Source organism: Mobula hypostoma, chromosome 2, assembly GCF_963921235.1.
Source record: "Mobula hypostoma chromosome 2, sMobHyp1.1, whole genome shotgun sequence".
In the NCBI taxonomy this organism is placed as follows: Eukaryota; Metazoa; Chordata; class Chondrichthyes; order Myliobatiformes; family Myliobatidae; genus Mobula; species Mobula hypostoma.
The window spans coordinates 139,340,989-139,359,740 of NC_086098.1; the positions used below are offsets into that span (position 1 = coordinate 139,340,989).

At 41.5% G+C, this 18,752-nt stretch overlaps 2 protein-coding genes across 3 annotated transcripts in view; one reads left to right on the plus strand and one right to left on the minus strand.

Moving 5' to 3' along the window:
* Window positions 1–12,172, minus strand: part of fig4a (FIG4 phosphoinositide 5-phosphatase a) — a 120,031-nt gene extending 107,859 nt beyond the window's left edge. The window contains exons 1-3 of one of the 2 annotated variants that reach the window (XM_063040771.1): window positions 12,089–12,172; window positions 11,892–11,974; window positions 4,088–4,220 (exon numbers count right to left, since the gene is read on the minus strand). In XM_063040771.1, coding sequence (XP_062896841.1) covers window positions 4,088–4,150 — 63 coding nt within the window. In that variant the 5' untranslated portion in view covers window positions 4,151–4,220; window positions 11,892–11,974; window positions 12,089–12,172. Of the gene's footprint in view, window positions 1–4,087; window positions 4,221–11,891; window positions 11,975–12,088 lie in introns of those variants that run through there. The other variant, XM_063040772.1, reaches the window with a different exon arrangement.
* The window catches only part of ak9 (adenylate kinase 9), a 169,936-nt gene continuing 163,076 nt past the window's right edge, over window positions 11,893–18,752 (plus strand). The window contains exon 1 of the mRNA XM_063040773.1: window positions 11,893–11,997. Coding sequence (XP_062896843.1) covers window positions 11,893–11,997 — 105 coding nt within the window. The remainder of the gene's footprint in view (window positions 11,998–18,752) is intronic.

Here is an 18,752-nt window from a genome sequence, read left to right on the forward strand (position 1 = left end):
CAACATCCACTGCCTTGCCTTCATCCATTTTCCTGGCAACTTCATTGAAAAACTCTAAAAAATTGGTTAGACATGACCTACCATGTACAAAGCCATGCTGACTATCCTTAATCAGTCCATGTCTATCCAAATACTTATATATCCAGCCCCTTAGAATACCTTCCAATAACTTTCCCACAACTGATGTCAACTTACCTGCCTATAATTTCCTGGTTTCTGTTTAGAACCTTTTTAAACAGCAGAACAACATTGGTTATCCTCCACTCCTCTGGTATCTCTCTTGTTGCTAAAGATGTTTTAGACATCTCTGTTGGGTCCCAGTAATTTCTGTACTTGCCTCCCGTATGAGACTGAGGGAACACCTTGTCAGGCCATGGGGATTTATCCACTCTGATTTACTTCAGGGAAACACAGACCTCCTCCTCTGTATTCTGTACAGGATCCATAAAGTTGATGCTACTTTGTATCACTTCTACAGACTCAGTATCTGTCTCCTGAGTAAACACAGATGCAAAGAATGCATACAAGATCTCCCCCATCTATTTTGGCTTCACACACAGGTTACCATTCTGGTCTTCCAGAAGATCAATTTTGTCCCTAGCAATCTTTTTGCTCTTAAGATACCTCTAGAATCTGTTAGGATTCTCCTTCACTTTGATTGCTAGAGCAACTTCATGTCTTCTTTTAGCCTTCCTGATTTCTTTGTGTTCTCTTGCATTTCTTGTACTCCATAGGTTCCTCATTTGTTCCTACTTGCCTATAGCAGACTGCTATGCACCTCGTTTTTTCTCTTAACCAGGACCTCAATCTCTCTTGAAAACCAAGGTTCCTTACCATTGGTATCTTTACCTTTTATTCTGACAGGCTCATACAAGCTTTGTACTCTCAAAAAGTTTCATTTTCGAAGGCCTCCCACTTTCCAAGTACATGTTTGCTGGAAAACAGCCTGTCCCAATCCCACATTTGCCAGATCATTTTTTGATATCATCAAAATTGGCCTTTCTCCAATTTAGAATCTCAACCCACAGACCAGATCTATCTCTTTGCATATTCACATTATGGTCACTGGATGCAGTGTTCCCTTACGCAAACTTTTGTCACCTGCCCTGTCTCATTCACTAATAGCAGATCCAGTATCACACGCTCTCTCGTTGGGACTTCTGCGTACTGATGAAGGAAACTTTCCTGATCACATTTGACAAACTCTACCCCATCTAGTCCTTTTACAGTATGGGATTCTCAGTCAATGTGTGGAAAGTTAAAATCACTTACTATAACAACCTTATGTTTCTTACAACAGTCTGTGATCTCTTTACAAATTTGTTCCTCTAACTCCCTAGGACTGTTGCATGGTCTGTAATATAGCACCATTAACATAGTCATATCTTGCTTAGTTTTCAGTTCCACCCATAACCCCTCAGTAGTCGAGTTCTCCAGTCTGTCCTGACGAAGCACTACCGTGACATTTTCTCCGACTAGTAACGCCACCCCTCCTCCGATAATTCTTCCTGCTTTGTCATGTCCAAAACATTGAAATCCCAGACATTCAGTTGCCAGTTCTGCCCCTCCTGCAACCATATCACTAGTGACCTCAACATCATAATTCCAGGTGTTGATCCATGCCCTGAGCTCATCTGCTTTACCTACGATAATTCTTGCATTGAAATATTTGCAGCTCAGGACACTAGTCGCACCTTTTGATTCTTGATTTTGGCTGAGGTCTTACCAACATCTGCCTCCACAATCTGTCAACTAAATGTTCTGACACTCTGGTTCCCATCCCCCTGCAACTCTAGTTTAAACCTCACCATGCAGCATTAACAAATCTTCTTGCTAGGATATTAGTTCCCCTCTAGTTCAGGTGCAAACTGTCCCTTCTATACAAGTCCCATTTTCCCTGCAAGAGAGCCCAATGATCCTAAAATCTTATGTCCTTCCTCCTACCCCAACACCTTAGCCACATATTAAACTAGAAATTCTTCCTAGTTCTGGCCTCACTGACACATGGCACATGGCACAGGAAGCAATCCCGAGATCACAACCCTGGAGGTCCTGCCCTTTAACTTAACACTTAACTCCCTGAACTCCCCATGCAGAACCTCATCACTCATCCTACCCATGTCATTGGTACCTACATGGACCACAACCTCTGGCTGTTCACACTCCCACTTAACAATGCTCAGGACTTGATCCCAAATGTCCCAAGCCCTGGCACCTGGAGGCAACATATCACCTGGGAATCTCATTCTCGTCCACAGAACCTCCTGTCCACTCCCCTAACTAACGAATCCCCTATCACCACAGCGTGCCTCTTCTCCCCCTTCCCTTCAGAGTCACAGAGCTAGATTCAGTGCCAGAGATCCGACCACTCTTGACTTTCCTCTGATAGGTCAGCCACACTCCTCCCAACCCCCAACAGTATCCAAAGTGATATACCTGTTGTCAAGGGGATGCCCACGGGGATACTCTGGACTGACTGTTTAACCCCTTCTCCCTTCCTGATCATCATCCAGTTTCCTGCACCTTAGGTGTAACCACCCCTCTACATGTCCTATCTATCACCCCTTCAGCTTCCGAATGATCCAGATTTCACCCAGTTCCAGCTCCAAGTCCTTAATATGGATTGTTAGTAGCCGCAGCTGGATGCACTTGTTGTAGTTGTCAGGGACACTGGAGGTCTCTCTGCCTTCCCACATCCCACAAGAGGAGCATTTCATTACCCTGCCTGGCATCTCTACTGTCCTAGCTGTGCAGCTATAAAGAAGGGAAGGAAAAAATCTTAACCTAGAGCTTTTCTTTTCTTTCTGATTGAATTCTCTCTTCCCTGAAGCCTCGAAAAGGTGGAGCCTCAAGATCACCTCTCTGACTGTCCACTCAGATGACAGCTGCTGCGACGATGGCCACTGCGCTTGCCCCTGCCTTCCTTTAACTTGCTCGTTAATCTATCTCAAACACGGATTGACCGCTGGTCAGTGCTCTGTTACGCTGCTGCGACCTGCTGCTCCCTTTTCCTACTGGACAGTGGACCCGAGTGAAATCCCTTGCTCTCAAACTTCTGATGTCTGAAATGGTTGCTGTTCAAAGCTCTATTATGATGAAATAAAATGTGAGACCTATTCTCTCAGATGCTTCTGAGAAGCCATCGATGATGGCCTCAAACTTGATGTCTGGAAGTCAGGAAATGCTAGTTCCATACAGCAGCCTGATTATGGAAGTTTGGGCAACCCTCTTTCAGGACTGTGCAGTTTCCAATTAGTTCTGCAGAGTGTCATATCTCCATAATCATTATTCTCCAATTCTCTGCCACCACTTCTGCAGTAGGAGGATTGTAAAAAAAAAAGTAGTCAGACTGTATGCAATTTTCTCCCTTGCTTCTTTTAACATTCTTGATTTTTTTTTAGGACATGATCAGTTATTCAATTTTCAGATACACGTTCTGATGGGTCAAAAGGCCAGTTTCTGTGTTGTATGACTACTTATCCTTCCTCCTGTACTATCCTACTTTATATTTCACATTCATCCTTATCAACTGCAACATAAGGAATATTCTTTTGAGGAAAGAATATTCCTTAAGAACCTTGCCCACATCCTCTCCTTCCATGCATTGGTTACATTTTTGGTACTGAATAGATCCTATTCTGTCCTTAACCAACCACTTTGGATCTTTGATTTTACTGACCAGTATTTGCATTCCTAGTTTCTTTTCTTTAAATTTTGGTGTTTCACTTTCTAGGCTTTTTGCGTTATCAACCTTGATGTCTCACATGGTCCCCTGTTTGCCCTTCCTTACTCGATAAGTTCTTTGTTACCCAAGGGGCTCTGGATTTGGTAATCCCTCTTTTGTTGGACCATGTTGGTTCCAAAATATTGGAATGTTGTTGTTACGCCCACCTGAGATGAGATTGATTTACCTTCAAATGACCACTTCCAGATCACTTCTGCAAAATCATCCTTAGTTTAATAAAAATGGTCTTCACTAGTTAAGAACCTTTAGTCCTATTTTTAAACTAAGCTAAATTTCAGAAAAATAGCAAAAATATTAGCACAATAATTACTGAATCATAAGAAAAATGTGTTTGAAACGCACTGCTCGAGTTTCATACAGAACCAGCTTCTGCACACAGCTGATAATTGGCTGTACTGTTGGCATGATGATAAAAAGCCGATTCCTGACAGTGTTATCACATCGCCATCCTCTGAGATCAGATCTGCAGCAATCCCTAAAAAAGTGAAGAAAATAGAAAGTTTTTCATCGTACATAGCTCTTAAAAAGACATCCCTTTATAGCTTTGGTTCAGTACTATTGCTTTCTTCTCTCATCTCTCACTATTCTTCTCTTTCTATTTAATCTCCTCCAGACAAATCATCTGCAATTAACAAACTTACACCCATCTTCATCCATGGCATCTTTTTATTGTTTTCACAGAATCACTGCCATTCTACTTGTTTGGCTGCGGCTTTTTTTTTTAACAAACTAAAATAAGTTCGTCAGAAAAGGCAATGAGTATAGAAAGAAATTGGATGTTACTCTACAGCTGTTCAAGATATCTAAGAGTTCATTAAGCTGGAAAGAATGTGGAGAATTATGAGGATGTTACCAGGACTCAGGAGACTGAATTATGGAAAGAGGTTGAAGAGGTTGGGACTTTATTGGAGTTTAGGAGAATAAGAGGTGATCTTGTAGAGGTGTGAAAAATCATGAGAAGCACTGGTAGTGTGGATGCACATAGTCTTTTCCCTAGGGTCCAAGATTCAAAAATTAGAGGGTATAGATTTAGGGTGAGAAGGAAGAGATTTAATAGGAACGAGGGGCATTTTTTTTCACCCAGAAGGCGATCAGTATATGGTACAAGCTGCCAAAAGTAGCTGAGGCAGTTACATTAACAGCATTTAAAAGGTACGCAGTCAGGTATATGGATAAGAAAGGTCTAGAGCTGGGGTTCCCAACCTGGGGTCCACAGACCCCTCAATTAATGGTAGCAGTTCATGCATTAAAAGGTTGGGAACCCCTGATTCAGAGGGCTATGGGCCAAATGCAGGAAAATGGGATGAACTTGGATGGGAATCTTGGTCAGCAGGATGAGTAGTGCTGAAGGGGCTGTTTCCTTGTTGTATGACTTTGACTGTAATGTTCTATGCTAGACAATTTGATGGAGGAACATAGCAGGTGAAGCAGCTTCTGTAGTATACAAATGGAATTGTTGATGTTTCTGAAGGAAACCTGCTCCAGGACTGAGTTTGGAGAGCCAGTATAAATACAAGCATGGGAATGGTGAAATGGAGCCAGTTGACTAGTGAATTGAGGAGGGATGAAGGGTTGTGGTAAGATGGAGTCAGGTAGGGGAGGGAACTATGATAAGTGGAAGCAGATGGAGGGGGAAGGTGAGGTGAAGGTGGAGACAGCTAGAAAGGTGATGAGTAGGGACACAAAGGCTACCAGTGCTGAAATCTGATAAGTAGGAGGCAGAACCCAGTGGGGCGGGAATCTGGTGAGCATAATGTGTGGGTTGTAAATTGATAGAATCAACAGAAGTTGTATGAAAATGGACGATGAGAGTTCAAGAAGAAGGTATGGGAAAGGACCGGTGGCATGCAGAAGAAACATAGGAGGCAAGGGTTATCTAAAATCAGAAAATTCAATGTTCATACCATTGGACTGTATACCACCTAGGTGGAAAATGAGATGCTGTCCTCTAGTTTGTGTTGGGTCGCACCCTGGCAATAGGGAAGGCTGTTTGATGTGGGAATGGAATTTCAAATTGCATGCTATAGGGAAGTCCATGTCCATGTATGCTATCTGCTGTGCCCAAATTTTCTTGCCCACATAAGCCAGTTCAGCAGCTGTACTAGTCCACAGGCTAAACAGTAAACCAGATTGACAAGATATTGCATATGGAATCTCAAACAACAAACAATTTTCTGGAAGAACTCAAAGTGGGTTGAGCAGTATTGGTGGCTGGGAAAGGAAATGTTGATGTTTAGGGCCGAAACCCTTCATCAGGACATCAATGGTCCCACTACAAATAGTTTGTTGGAGCAGTGAACTGTACTTCCAGCTATCCTGCTGTTTCTGCTTTTGCACTGCCACAAGGGGTTTTCCTGGTCCCCTTTTCACCACAATGTGTAAGTGGAGCAGCCATTGTTGGAGTGAGCCAGTGTTACAGTGGTCAGGTTTTGGCTCAACAGAATTCGGCAACAACAGGAAAAGCCTAGAACTTAAGTTTGTGAATTCAGAGGTATAACAAGTGTAGGCAGGATGGTAGTTCAGGCAGTGGAATACTCGTATGAGATGTGGAATCTCAGAGTACCTAATGATCTCCCTGATGAAAGCATATGCAGGAAATGAACCCCACTTCAGTTCCTGACTGAGAAGATCAAGGAACTGGAGCTGGGTGGACTCAGGACCATTCAGGAGACTGAAAACTTCATAGATGAGTCTTTTACTAAGGTGGTCACACCCAGAGTGCAGGTTTCAGTTAGAAAATGGGTGACCACAAGGAGAAGTAAGGGGAGTAAGCAGTCAATGTATTCCCTCTAACAAGTACAGCCTTTTGAACACTGCTGGCAGGTATGACCTATTAGAGCACAGTAGCAGCAGCCAGGCCAGCCGCACTGTGGCTGGCTCTGAGGTTCAGCAAAGAAGGGTAAAGACAGGCAGAGCGGTAGTGATAGGAGACTCAATAATTAAGGGATCATCACTAGATTCTGGGGCCACAAAAGAAGCCAGGATGGTGTATTCCCTCTCAAGTGCTAGGGTCCAGGCTGTCTCAGAGCGGATACAGAAATTTCTCAAAAGGGATGGTGAGCAGCTGGAGGTCATGGTGCACATTGGCAGCAATCGCATGGGTAGAAAGGAGGAACAGGTCCTGCACAGTGAGTATAGCAAGTTAGGAAAGAGGCTGAAGAGCAGGGCCTCGAAAGGGGTCAATATCCTTGTTGTGGGGAGGGTTTAAACTGAGTTGGCAGGGGGATAGGAACCGAAGTGACAGGGTTAAGGGTGGGCAGTTGGTATACAAGTCGATGCAGTGTATAGTGAGACTGTGAGGAAGGACAGGCAGATAAAAGGGCAAAATTGCAGTGTAGGATGAGTTGAAATATAACATGGAGGCAAAATTGAAAAGGGTGATGAACACAGGACTGAATGTGTTATATTAAGACGCAAAGGGAGTTGGGAGTCCTTGTGCAGGATCCCTAAAGGTTAATTTGCAGGTTGAGTCTATGATGAGGAAGACAAATGCGATGTTAGCATTCATTTCAGGAGGACTTGAATATAAAAGCAAGGATGCAATAATGAGACTTTATAAAGCACTGGTGAGGCCTCTCTTGGAGTCTTATGAGCAATTTTGGGCCCCTTATCTTAGAAAGGATGTGCTGAAACTGGAGAGGGTTCAAAGGAGGTTCACGAAAATGATCCTAGGAGTGAATAGCTTGTCATATGAAGAGCATTTGATGGCTCTGGGTCTGTATTCACTAGAATCAAAGGACACTGAGGCTGTCTACAAGAAGGGTCAGAGCTGTCTCTATTTCCTGAGGAGATTGAGGACCTTTAACATCTGCCAGATGATGCTGAGGATGTTCTACGAGTCTGTGGTGGCCAGTGCTATCATGTTTGCTGTTGTGTGCTGAGGCAGCAGGCTGAGGGTAGCAGACACCAACAGAATCAACAAACTCATTCGTAAGGCCAGTGATGTTGTGGGGATGGAACTGGACTCTCTGACGGTGGTGTCTGAAAAGAGGATGCTGTCCAAGTTGCATGCCATCTTGGACAATGTCTCCCATCCACTACATAATGTACTGGTTGGGCACAGGAGTACATTCAGCCAGAGACTCATTCCACCGAGATGCAATACAGAGCGTCATAGGAAGTCATTCCTGCCTGTGGCCATCAAACTTTACAACTCCTCCCTGAGCCAATAGGCTGGTCCTGGACTTATTTCCTGGCATAATTTACGTTTTACTATTTAACTATTTATGGTTTTATTACTATTTATTATTTATGGAGCAACTGTAATGAAAAACAATTTCCCCCGGGATCAATAAAGTATGACTATGACTATGACTAATTCAGAAGCATGAAGGGTGACCTCATTGAAGCCTATCAAATGTTGTAAGACCTTGATAGAGTGAATGTGGAGAGGATGTTTCCTGTGGTGGGAGAGTCTAAGACCAGAGGATATAGCCTCAGAATAGAGGGGCATCCTTTTAGAACAGAGATGAGGAGGAATTTCTTTAGCCAGAGAGTGCTGAATCTGTGGAATTATCAGAGGTTGATAGATTCTTGATTGTTTAGGGCATGAAGGAATATGGGGAGAAGGCATGAAATTGGTGCTGAGGGGAAAATTGGATAAGCCATGATGAACTGGTGAAGCAGACTCAATGAGCCAAATAGCCTAATTCTGCTCCTCTATCTTATGGTCTTATGTTTGAATGCACGTAGTATATGGAATAAGGTAGATGATCTTGTAGCGCAGTTAGATATTGGCAGGTATGACATCGACAGCATCAATGAGTCTTGATTAGAAGTTCATAGTCAGGAGCTTAACTTCCAAGATACACCTTGTAGCGAAAGGACAGGCAGGTAGGCAGAAGGGATGCAGTGGCTCTGATGGTAAAAAATTAAGTTAAATCCTTAGAAGGAGGTGACATAGGCTCTTGAATAAAAGAAGATAATTACACTCACCTATTGAGATGTTCCCACAACCAATGATCTCACTTTAAGGATTCTTTTTCTTGTTATTTCATGCTCTTGCTATTTATTGCTATTTATAGTTGCATTTCAACAATAGTTATGATCCTATAGATTTGCAGAGTATGCCCACAGGAAAAAAAAATCTCAGGGTTGTGTGTGGTGACATGCATGTACTCTGATAATAAATTTTCCTTTGAACTTTGGAAGATGTAGATTCCTTGCGGATAGAGTCAAGAAACTGCAAGGATAAAACGACCCTAATGGGAGTTGTATACAGGCCAAGATGCAGGATTTAAATTTCAATGGGAAATAGAAAAGACGTGTAATAAGGGCAATGTTACGATAGTCATGGAGAATTTCAATATACAGGTAGATTGGGAAAATCAGGTTGGTGCTGGATCTCAAGAGAGGGAATTTGTAGAATGCGTACAAGATGGATTTTTACAGCAACTTGTGGTGGCCCACTAGGGGAAAGGTAATTCTGGATTGGGTGTTGCGTAATGAACCAGATTTGATAAGGGAGCTTAAGGTAAAGGAACCCTTGGAAGACAGTGATCATAATGAGATAGAATTCACCCTGCAGTTTGAGAGGGAGAAGATAAAGCCAGATGTATCAGTATTACAGTGAAAGAAAGGGAATTACAGAAGCATGGGAGAGGAGCAGGCCAAAGTTAATTGGAAGGAGACACTAGCAAGGATGACAGCAGAACAGCAACGGCTGAAGTTTCTGGGGGCAATTCAGAAGTCACAGGATAGATATGTCCCAAAGATGAAGTAGTATTCCAAAGGGAGGGTGCGGTAACCATGGCTGATAAGGGAAGTCAAATACAGCATAAAAGGATATATAATATAGCAAAAATGAGTGGGAATTTAGACTATTGGGAAGCTTTTAAAAAACAACAGAAGGCAACAGTAAAAACTATAAGGAGAGAAAAGATGAATTATGAAGTTCAGCTAACCAATAATATCAGAGAAAATATCAAAGGTTTTTAGATATATAAAGAGTAAAAGAGAGGCGAGAGTGGATATTGGACCACTGAAAAATGATGCTGGAGAGGTAGTAATGGAGGACAAAGAAATGGTGGAAGAACTCATTAAGTATTTTGCGTTAGTCTTCACTGTGGAGAGACTAGCAGTATGCCAGAAATTTGAGAGTGTCAGGAAGCAGAAGTGAGTGCAGTGCTATACTAAGGAGAAGATGCTTCAGTAGCTGAAAGATCTGAAGGTAGGTAAGTCAGTTGGACCAGATGGACTACACCCAGGTGCTGAAAGAGGTAGCTGAAGAGATTGTGGAGGCAATAATAATGATTTCTCAAGAAGCACTAAATTTTGGAATGGTTCCAGAGGACTGGAAAATTGCACATGTCACTCATTCTTTAAGAAGGAAGAGAGGCAGAAGAAAGGCAATTGTAGGCCAATTATCCTGACTTCAGTGATTGGGAAGATGCTGGAGTCCATTATTAAGGATAAAGTTTCGGGGTACTTGGAGGCACATTATAAACTAAGCCAAAGTCAGAATTGTTTCTTTAAGGGGAAATATTGCCTGACAAATCTGTTGTGGTTCTTTTAAGAAATAACAGGCAGGATAGACAAAGAAGAGTCAGTGGATGTTGTTTACTTGGATTTTCCAGTACTTTGACAAGGTACAACATATGAAGCTGTTTAAGATAGCATTTCAGGAAAGAAACTAGCATGGATAGAAGATTGGCTGACTGGCAGGAGACAAATAGTCTGAATAAAAGGGGCCTATTCCAGTTACACACATCAAAGTTGCTGGTGAACGCAGCAGGCCAGGCAGCATCTATAGGAAGAGGCGCAGTCGACGTTTCAGGCCGAGACCCTTCGTCAGGACTATTCCAGTTGGCTGGTAGTGACAAGTGGTATTCTGCAGATTGGTATTGGGACTTCTTTTCATCTTATATGTCAATGATTTGGATAAAAGAATTGATGGCTTTGTGGGCAAGTTTGCTGATGATATGAAGTTTGCTTGAAGGGAAGGTAATGGTGAGGAACCAGGGAGTCTGCAGAAGGACTTGGACAGATTGTGAGAATGGGCAAAGAAATGGCAGATGGAATATAATGTAGGGAAGTGTATGGTCATTCAGTTTGGTAGCAGGAATACAGGCGTAGACTATGAGAGTCCTTGTGCAGGATTCCCTAAAGGTTAACTTGCAGGCTGAGTCAGTGGTAAGGAATACAATGTTAGCGTTAATTTCAAAAGGACTAGAATATAGGAACAAGGTTGTGAAGCAGAGGCTTTAAGGCATTGGTCAGAATGCATGGTGTATTGTGAGCAGTTTTGGCACCTTACCTTAGAAGAGATGTTCTAGTATTGGAGAGAGTCCAGAGGAGGTTCACAAGAATGATTTTGGGAATAAAGGGTTAACGTATGAGGAGCATTTGATAGCTCTGGCCCGTACTTGCTGGAGTTTAGAAGAATGGTGGGGTGGGATCTCATTTGAAACCTATGGATTATTGAAAGACCTCGACAGAATGGATGTGGAGAGAATGTTTCCTATTGTGGGGAAGTCTAGGACCAAAGGGAACAAACTCAAAAATGGAGGGGTGTCCATTTAGAACAGGGAAAAGAAGTAATATGTTTAGCCAGAGGGTGGTGAATCTGTGGAATTCGTTTGCATGGACAGCTGTGGAGGCCAATTCATTGAGTAAATTTAAAGCAAAGGCGTCAAAGGTTAAGGGGAGAAGGCAAGATAATGAAGTTGAGAGGGATAATAAATCAGCCATGATGGTCTAATTCTGCTATATTTTATGACCTGACGATCCCCAACAAAGTGGGTGTGTGCCCGATGCGGGATGTGCCCCGCGTCCCGCCGCCTGACTGAGGCCACGGGCTCGGCAGCTCATGCGCCACCAACCGCCGCCGCTTCTGGAGCCCGCTCGGGCGGCGGCTGCCATCACCCGCGCGGCCCTCTCCGTTTCGCTTCATTCGCGATCTAGGGCGGGCCGACCTTCTGCCTCTCAGATGGGACCCGGGCGCACAGTAACTGCCCACGGTTCGGCTCAAAACACCAAAACAGCGGAGATAAGAAGTTGGCGAGCCGCCGCCGTCGGCCCACTACCGTAGGAGGCGCTTCACCTCAAGCCGTTAAATCCCTTTTGCAGCTTTAACTTCCAGGGGCGCAGAAAATTGCCATTAGCAGATTATTTTATTAAGATAATCAAATAAAAGAAAATTACTCACAATGAAGTCTGTTAGCTTATGGTCTGACAGGAAATTGTCCACCGAGCAGACAGAAGGGGAAGAACTGAAATTCTTATGGGTCGCTGAAAAAACAAACTTATGTCAGGTACGAAACGCAATTTCCTCTTCGGTGATTACAAAAATAATATTTCACTAGACCACTAAGCAGAAAGTACTTTAAAATTAAATATTCTTACTAATGTAAGGTTAAAAACGAAACCGGGATGTTAAAAACAAAGACATTGCCTTGCAGAAAATGAACTCCACACATTATATTTCAGAGTCAAACACAGACTACAATTCCCAGATGTCAGTACGAATCATGCGCATGTACAAGACTTTCTTTCGCGTCTGCTTGCCCTGTTTCTATAGCTACTACTTTAAATAAATCTCTGCAATTCGTATTGGAAGTGCGAATTGCGATCCGGATAAGTTGTAAGTTAACAAGACTACAGGATGCAAGTGAATTATAACTGCAATTTTACAATGTTGTTAAAATATGCAATTTGCAAATAGTCAACTGCGTATGCTCTGCACCATAGCTTGTAAAATCACTTTTAAAAAGTCGCCTGCAACTTTAGTAAGACAAAATGTTGATTACTCCTTGAATATTCATGATAATCAAATATGCATTATATTTTGCTATATTGTTTACATAGTGAAGGGATGTAGACCTTGAATGTTAAGGTAAATCTCAAATTCATTAAATAATTTTCTTACTTTATAGTATGCAAATTAAAATGTGAGAGCACAGGTTTTGATTAAAGTAATGTATATGAATACATGTTGATTAATGTTATAGTCCACATTTTGTAATTTAAAATTAGGATTGAAATACATTGTAAGAGAATTTTGATTTTTCAAGTTACTGCAAATGTTTGAAATCTGAAATTAAAACCGAAAATGCCGTTTTAATGAAGTGTCATTGATCTGAAAAGTGTAGTTTGTTTCCATCTTCACAAATGTATGTTCTATATGTAAAAAAATGCTGCTTGACCTACTAAATATCTTATGCATACTCTGTTTTTATTTAAGGTTTTTAGATTCTGGGGAGAAAGCAGGGGAATGGGATTAAATAGACATAGACAAACAATGTAGAGAAGTCCTGTACCAAACACTTGCTTTGTGCTAGGCAACTTTCTGTATAAATCTTTAGCTTTTTTTTTGGAATGCACAAGGTATTCTCACCATTAATAGATTTTCATAAGAGTGCATCAGAAATAAAGTATGATTTATGTGATTCTTCTACCGTTACTTTCAGAGATAGCTTTGTGGTGCTTTAAGTCTGCTATCTCTGCAACCTAAATGTGTCCACCTCAATTCACTGGACAGCTTTGTTTTGGATCTTTGAATAAACTGAACTGTATTCTTTTAAATTCATGGTGATTATGGTGATTTTAAGTGTTAAGCGATGTTGTAAGATCACATTTTATAAGTAATGCACACAAAATGCAGGTGGATCTCAGCAGGCCAGGCAGCATCTATGGGAAAAAAAAGTGAGCAGTCACGTTTCCATAGATGCTGCCTAGCCTACTGAGTACCCCAGCATTTTGTGTGTATTACTTTGATTTCCAGCATCTGAGGATTTTCTCGTTTCACATTTTATAAGATAGATCTGCTCTTGATTTCAGATTTTGAAAACCAAAATGTTTTAGTTAAAAATAATACTTGATTTATGATGAAGATACTTTTGAGAAAGATGCTTTGTTAAGTGAAAAATTATAAATTGCAAAAGTATTTCCCATGTTTTTTTTTGAAAGAAAAAATCCAGTGGCAGTCCAGAGCTCAAAAAAATGAGTTAAAGAAGCTAAACACTTAAATATGCATTAACACAGTACCAGTAATAATAAACTACTTCATTAACAATTACTTTTTGAATTAATTAAACTAGCATACTGTAACTTGCATTTGATTCCTATGGGTCTTATATGTTTTCTCTTGTTGAGTACCCAGAGGAATCTAGGATTGGGAGATCACGTTTTCCAGATAAGGGCTTTCTTTCAGAGGGCCTGAGTCTTCAAACTTTCTTCTTCAAACCGTCTTTGAGGCAAATTAAGGAAGGAAGTTAAAGATGTAGATTTAAAGTAACAGTCAGCAGATTCAGGGGGTTGGATAGTCCACTGCTGTTCCTAATTCATGATGGTTTTGTATGTCAAGGTGGTAGCGGGGAAGATGAGAGGCAGATTTGTTCCTGTATTTGAATGATATTGTTGTGATGAACCTGAGCTTGATTGTGCCTGTAATGTTAAAGATAAGAATTCGTAATATGGCCGATGAGTAGGATAATTGAAAAAAAGTATTGAAGATGCTGGAAATCAGAAACAAAAATATTAAGTGAAGCGTTCATGGCTTGAAACGTCGACTTAGTTTATTTTCCAAAAAATGCTGCTTGATCCGCTGTGTCCTTCTGCTTTTCACCCAGGAACAGTTTTGGTGGTGATGGTCAGTGCTTGCTTGTTCCTCCTGGGACACCTGTTGCTCACTCAGATCCTCATTTGTATGTTGATCGTTATGCAGTTCTACTACCTCTTCCCAGTTTACTTCACCAAACCCAGTCTCATTTACATCTTGGAGATGAGTGAAGTTCTTAGGCATAATGTGTGCCCACATGCTCTGGCTATGATTTACCTGATATGCCATCAGTTGTTGCATATGTTACATTGTCTGATACTAATGTAGTCTGTTCATATCTTGATGATATTCTTCTTTGAATTTTCCTCGATGGTAGGTTTCTCATTGATGCTCAATCTGAAATGACATGTTGTTGGTAGTAAGCCTTTTAAGTGTAGCAATAGCACCCTAGTACGTTGCTTGCAACAACTAAATGGTGCTAGCAGGCATAGATATTATCAGCCATCTCCTTATTGTTAACCAAATGCCTAGGAGCATTATTGACTTTTGCACCTTCTCTCTCTCTTACCGGTTTATGCTTACGGACTCCCTCAGCACTGCTTCAAAGGAGAAGGGTAAGGCAATCTTTGGCTGTCCTAGATCTTTACACAGTTTTTTCATCCTGTTGAGATGAAGTATGAGGGCATGCCCTTCCAAAAAAGCCCCATCCCATCCATTTTAAATGCTTGCTTAGGAGAACAACCATCTTTCTCGATTCTTTGTTTCACTTGGCTTGGAATTTTTTTGGCAGCCACTGTCCCCGTCACAATGCAAATATTATGCAGGTTTGTATATCTTTTATTGTATAAAAATAGAAAAAGATGAAAAAGCTAAGTAGAACAGGAAAGAGAAACAAAGTTAGTGTTTCAGATCCTAGACTCTTCATCAGAATTGGCAGCATATACCTCTTAAAGCATGGAAATCAACTTTGAAGTTATGGCACTCTCAAAAGATTTATCCATCTTCCTAACCTTCTCATCTTGCCATTATAATCTCACATTTTCCTGGGACGGTCTCAGGGACACATGTAATTGATTCTGTCATCTAATCACCCCCTTACCCTTTTCCATTCTCTCCATTATAACCTATCTGCCCTTCATAACATATGTTGTATTTCAAGTATAGCATTCTCTTAAATGTGTATTTCCAATAGTCAAATATGTCAATAGCCAATTAAATCAATAAACTCTTTTGACTTTTAGTGTGTACTTCTGTCAATGGTCTGTGTATTTCAGGGCAGTTGTCACCTGAGTGCTTAAAGATCTTTGTTGATATGTCTGCACTGTAGGGATTTCAATTGCAACTTATTGCTATTATCAATGTAATCAGCAGACACAAAACTTTGGAGGAACTCAACATGTCAGGTTGCATCTGTAGAGGGGAATAAACAGTTGCTTTTTTGGGCCAGGACCCTTCATCAAAAATCCGGATGAAGGTTCCTAGTCCAAAGAATCACAGTTCCCTCAATAGATACTGCCTGACTTGCTGAGATCCTACAGCATTTTGTATGTGTTGCTCCAGTTTTCCAGCATCTCCAGGATCTCTTGTGTTATCAATGTGACCATTTTCTCTGCTCCACAACTTTAAGGATTGTTCATTAGAAGGAAAAAAAATCATAAATTAAGGACATTACCCTAAATAGTCAATTGTGTTATAGAGAACATTACTAAATTAATCATTCATCCAACAGGAGATATTTTCAAACTACAGCACTATCATCCCCTCAAAACTAATAAATAAGCTCTAAGACCTAGACCTCGGTAACTCCTTGTGCAACTGGATCCTTGATTTCCTTACTTGTGTGTGTGTGTGCCCTCTGTCGGTCGTGGTCAACCATGGGTACTGCACCTCTGGTAGTCACTGGGGAGTGGCCTCTCTAGGGTGCAAGCCAGGGCAGGGTTAATAGGGAGATCCATCTGTTGCCCATGCGGTGGGACACCTCCTTTCCATGCTGATGACAGGTCCAAAGGAACGACGAAAGTCGATACAGTTCGGTGCCAGCAGCATCGCAGGAGTTGCTGTGCTGGTGCTGGGTACAGCAGTCAGCCACCTTCGGGACTCCGACTCCGGATTTTTCCTTGGGGTTTACTCCCAAAGCCTTTCCCATGAGCAGGTATAGCCGCAAGGCAGCAGAGGTTTGAAATCGGAGTTTTCCCTCTCCTAGATGAGCTACCACCCATGGTGAATGAGCCCCATCTGCCCAGGGCAACTTGTTTTAAGGCGCTAGTGACCTGCCTTTGCCCCTTCTCCTGTCAGTGAGAACAGCTCTGCTGAGCATAAGAGCTATGCCACATGTGAAGGCAAGAAGTTGGACTTGGTTGTCAGAGGCTGTTTGAGATGCACGTCATGAAGAGCATTTGTTTAGCAGTGGGAGCTCATCTCCACTACCACCCTTCAGCTATGATTACCTTTGGAGCCCCTTACTTGTAGACCGCAGTCAATTCAGATTGGCAACAACATTTTCTCCATAATCACCATCAATGCAAGTGCACCACGAGACTGTCTGCTTAGTCCCCTGCTTTATACTTATAATAGAGAAGCTCCAATTCCATGTTTAAGTTTGTTGACCATACCACTGTTGTTGGCTGAATTGAAGGTGGTGCCAAATTGCGTAAAGGAGGGAGACTGAAACTCTGGTCGAGTGGTGCCACAATAACACCTCTTACTCAATGGCAGCAAAAGTAAGATCTGATTATTGAAACAGGAGAAGGAAACTGGAGGTCCATGAGTCAGTACACATCAAGGGATCAGAGGTGGAGTGGATCAGTAACTTTAAGTTTCTTGCCATTATCATTTCAGAGGATTTGTCTTGGGGCCAGCATGTAAGTGCCATGACAAAGAAAGCATGGCAGCACCTCTACTTTCTTGGAAATATGTACAGATTCAGCATGTCTTCTAAAACTTTGACAAACTTCTATAGATGCACAGTGGAGAGTATTCTAACTGATCGCATCACAGCCTGGTATAGAAACACCAATTTCCAAAGCTTACAAAAAGTATTAGGTACAGCCTAGTCCATCACAAGAACAGCTTTCCCCACCATTGAGCACATCTATGTTGAGTGCTATGCAAGAAAACAGCATCCACTCTCAAGGACACTTGCCATCCAGGCCTTGCTATCTTCTTGTTGCTGCCATTGAGAAGAAGGTATAGTAGGTGCTTTAGGTCCTACACCACCAAGTTCAAGAACAGTTATCTACCCTATATCCATCAGGCTCCTGAACCAGCTTGCACAATTTCACTCACCTCAACTCTGAACAGTGTATACAATCTATGACCTCACTTTTAAGGACTCTTCAACTCATGGTTTCAGTTTTTTTTTGTGTGTATTTATTTGTACAGTTTGTCTTCTTTTGCACCTTGGTTGCTTGTTAATGTTTGTATGTAGTTTTTCATTGATGCAAGAAAATGTATTTTAAGGTAACACATAGCAACATATACTCTATTTACTTTGATAATAAATTTACTTTGACTTTGAATAAAAGGCAAAGCGAACAGGTTTAGAGGACCTTGGATTTCTAAAGATGTTAAGGCCCTGGTTACAAAGAAGGAGGTGTAAAACAGATATAGGCAGCAAGGAACATCAGGTGCTTGAAGAGTATAAGAAATGCATGTACAGTAAACACTTTTGAGGGAAATCAGAAGGGCTAAAAGAAGGCATGAAATTGTTCTGGTAGGCAAGGTGAAAGAGTATTCCAAGGGTTCCTACAGATGGAGCAATAGGATACTACGGGAAATATTAGTCCTCTTGAAGATTGGCATGATCATCTATGCATGGAGCTGAAAGAGATAGGGGAGATCTTAAATGTATTTTTTGCATCTGTATTTACATGTGAGACACATCCCTTCTATCAGCGATGGCACAGTCCTGCTCAGATGGAAAGAGTGTTAATGACAGGCGCAGAGAGCTCTTTAGCAACTGGTCAACAGACCTTCTACGCAGACCAGACTGTTCTCGACCAGATCCCCCAGAAACCTACTGCTGATAGCATCAACCTTCCTCCTACAATGGGTGGGGTAAAACAAGCCTTTGCTTGCTGAAGTTCTTGTAAGCCATTTAGCTACTGATCTATTAAAGTGCAGCAAGATGTTAGGAGTAAAGTAAAATGGACACATGTTCTTCTGAAGGGAAGACATGATCGAATTTTAAAAAGAAAGTGAGAAAACGGAAGAATTCCCGTGTTCATAAAAAGTGAGTAACAGGTAATAATCGTAAAAAAAGAGCAGAAATCACTACATCAGAAAAAATATTGAGTTTGATTACACAACAGGTAATTGGCACATGTATACTGAGCTATTGGAAGAGTATTTTGAAGTAAATGAAATAGTCAGTGAGAAATGCGTGCCAATTTTGTTAAATGCATTGGGTTTAAGGACATATAATTTGCTTCAACATTTAACTGCTCTAACCAAACCATTAGAAATGAGCTTAGCTGCTATTGTAAAAGTAATGCAGGTATGTTTAGAACC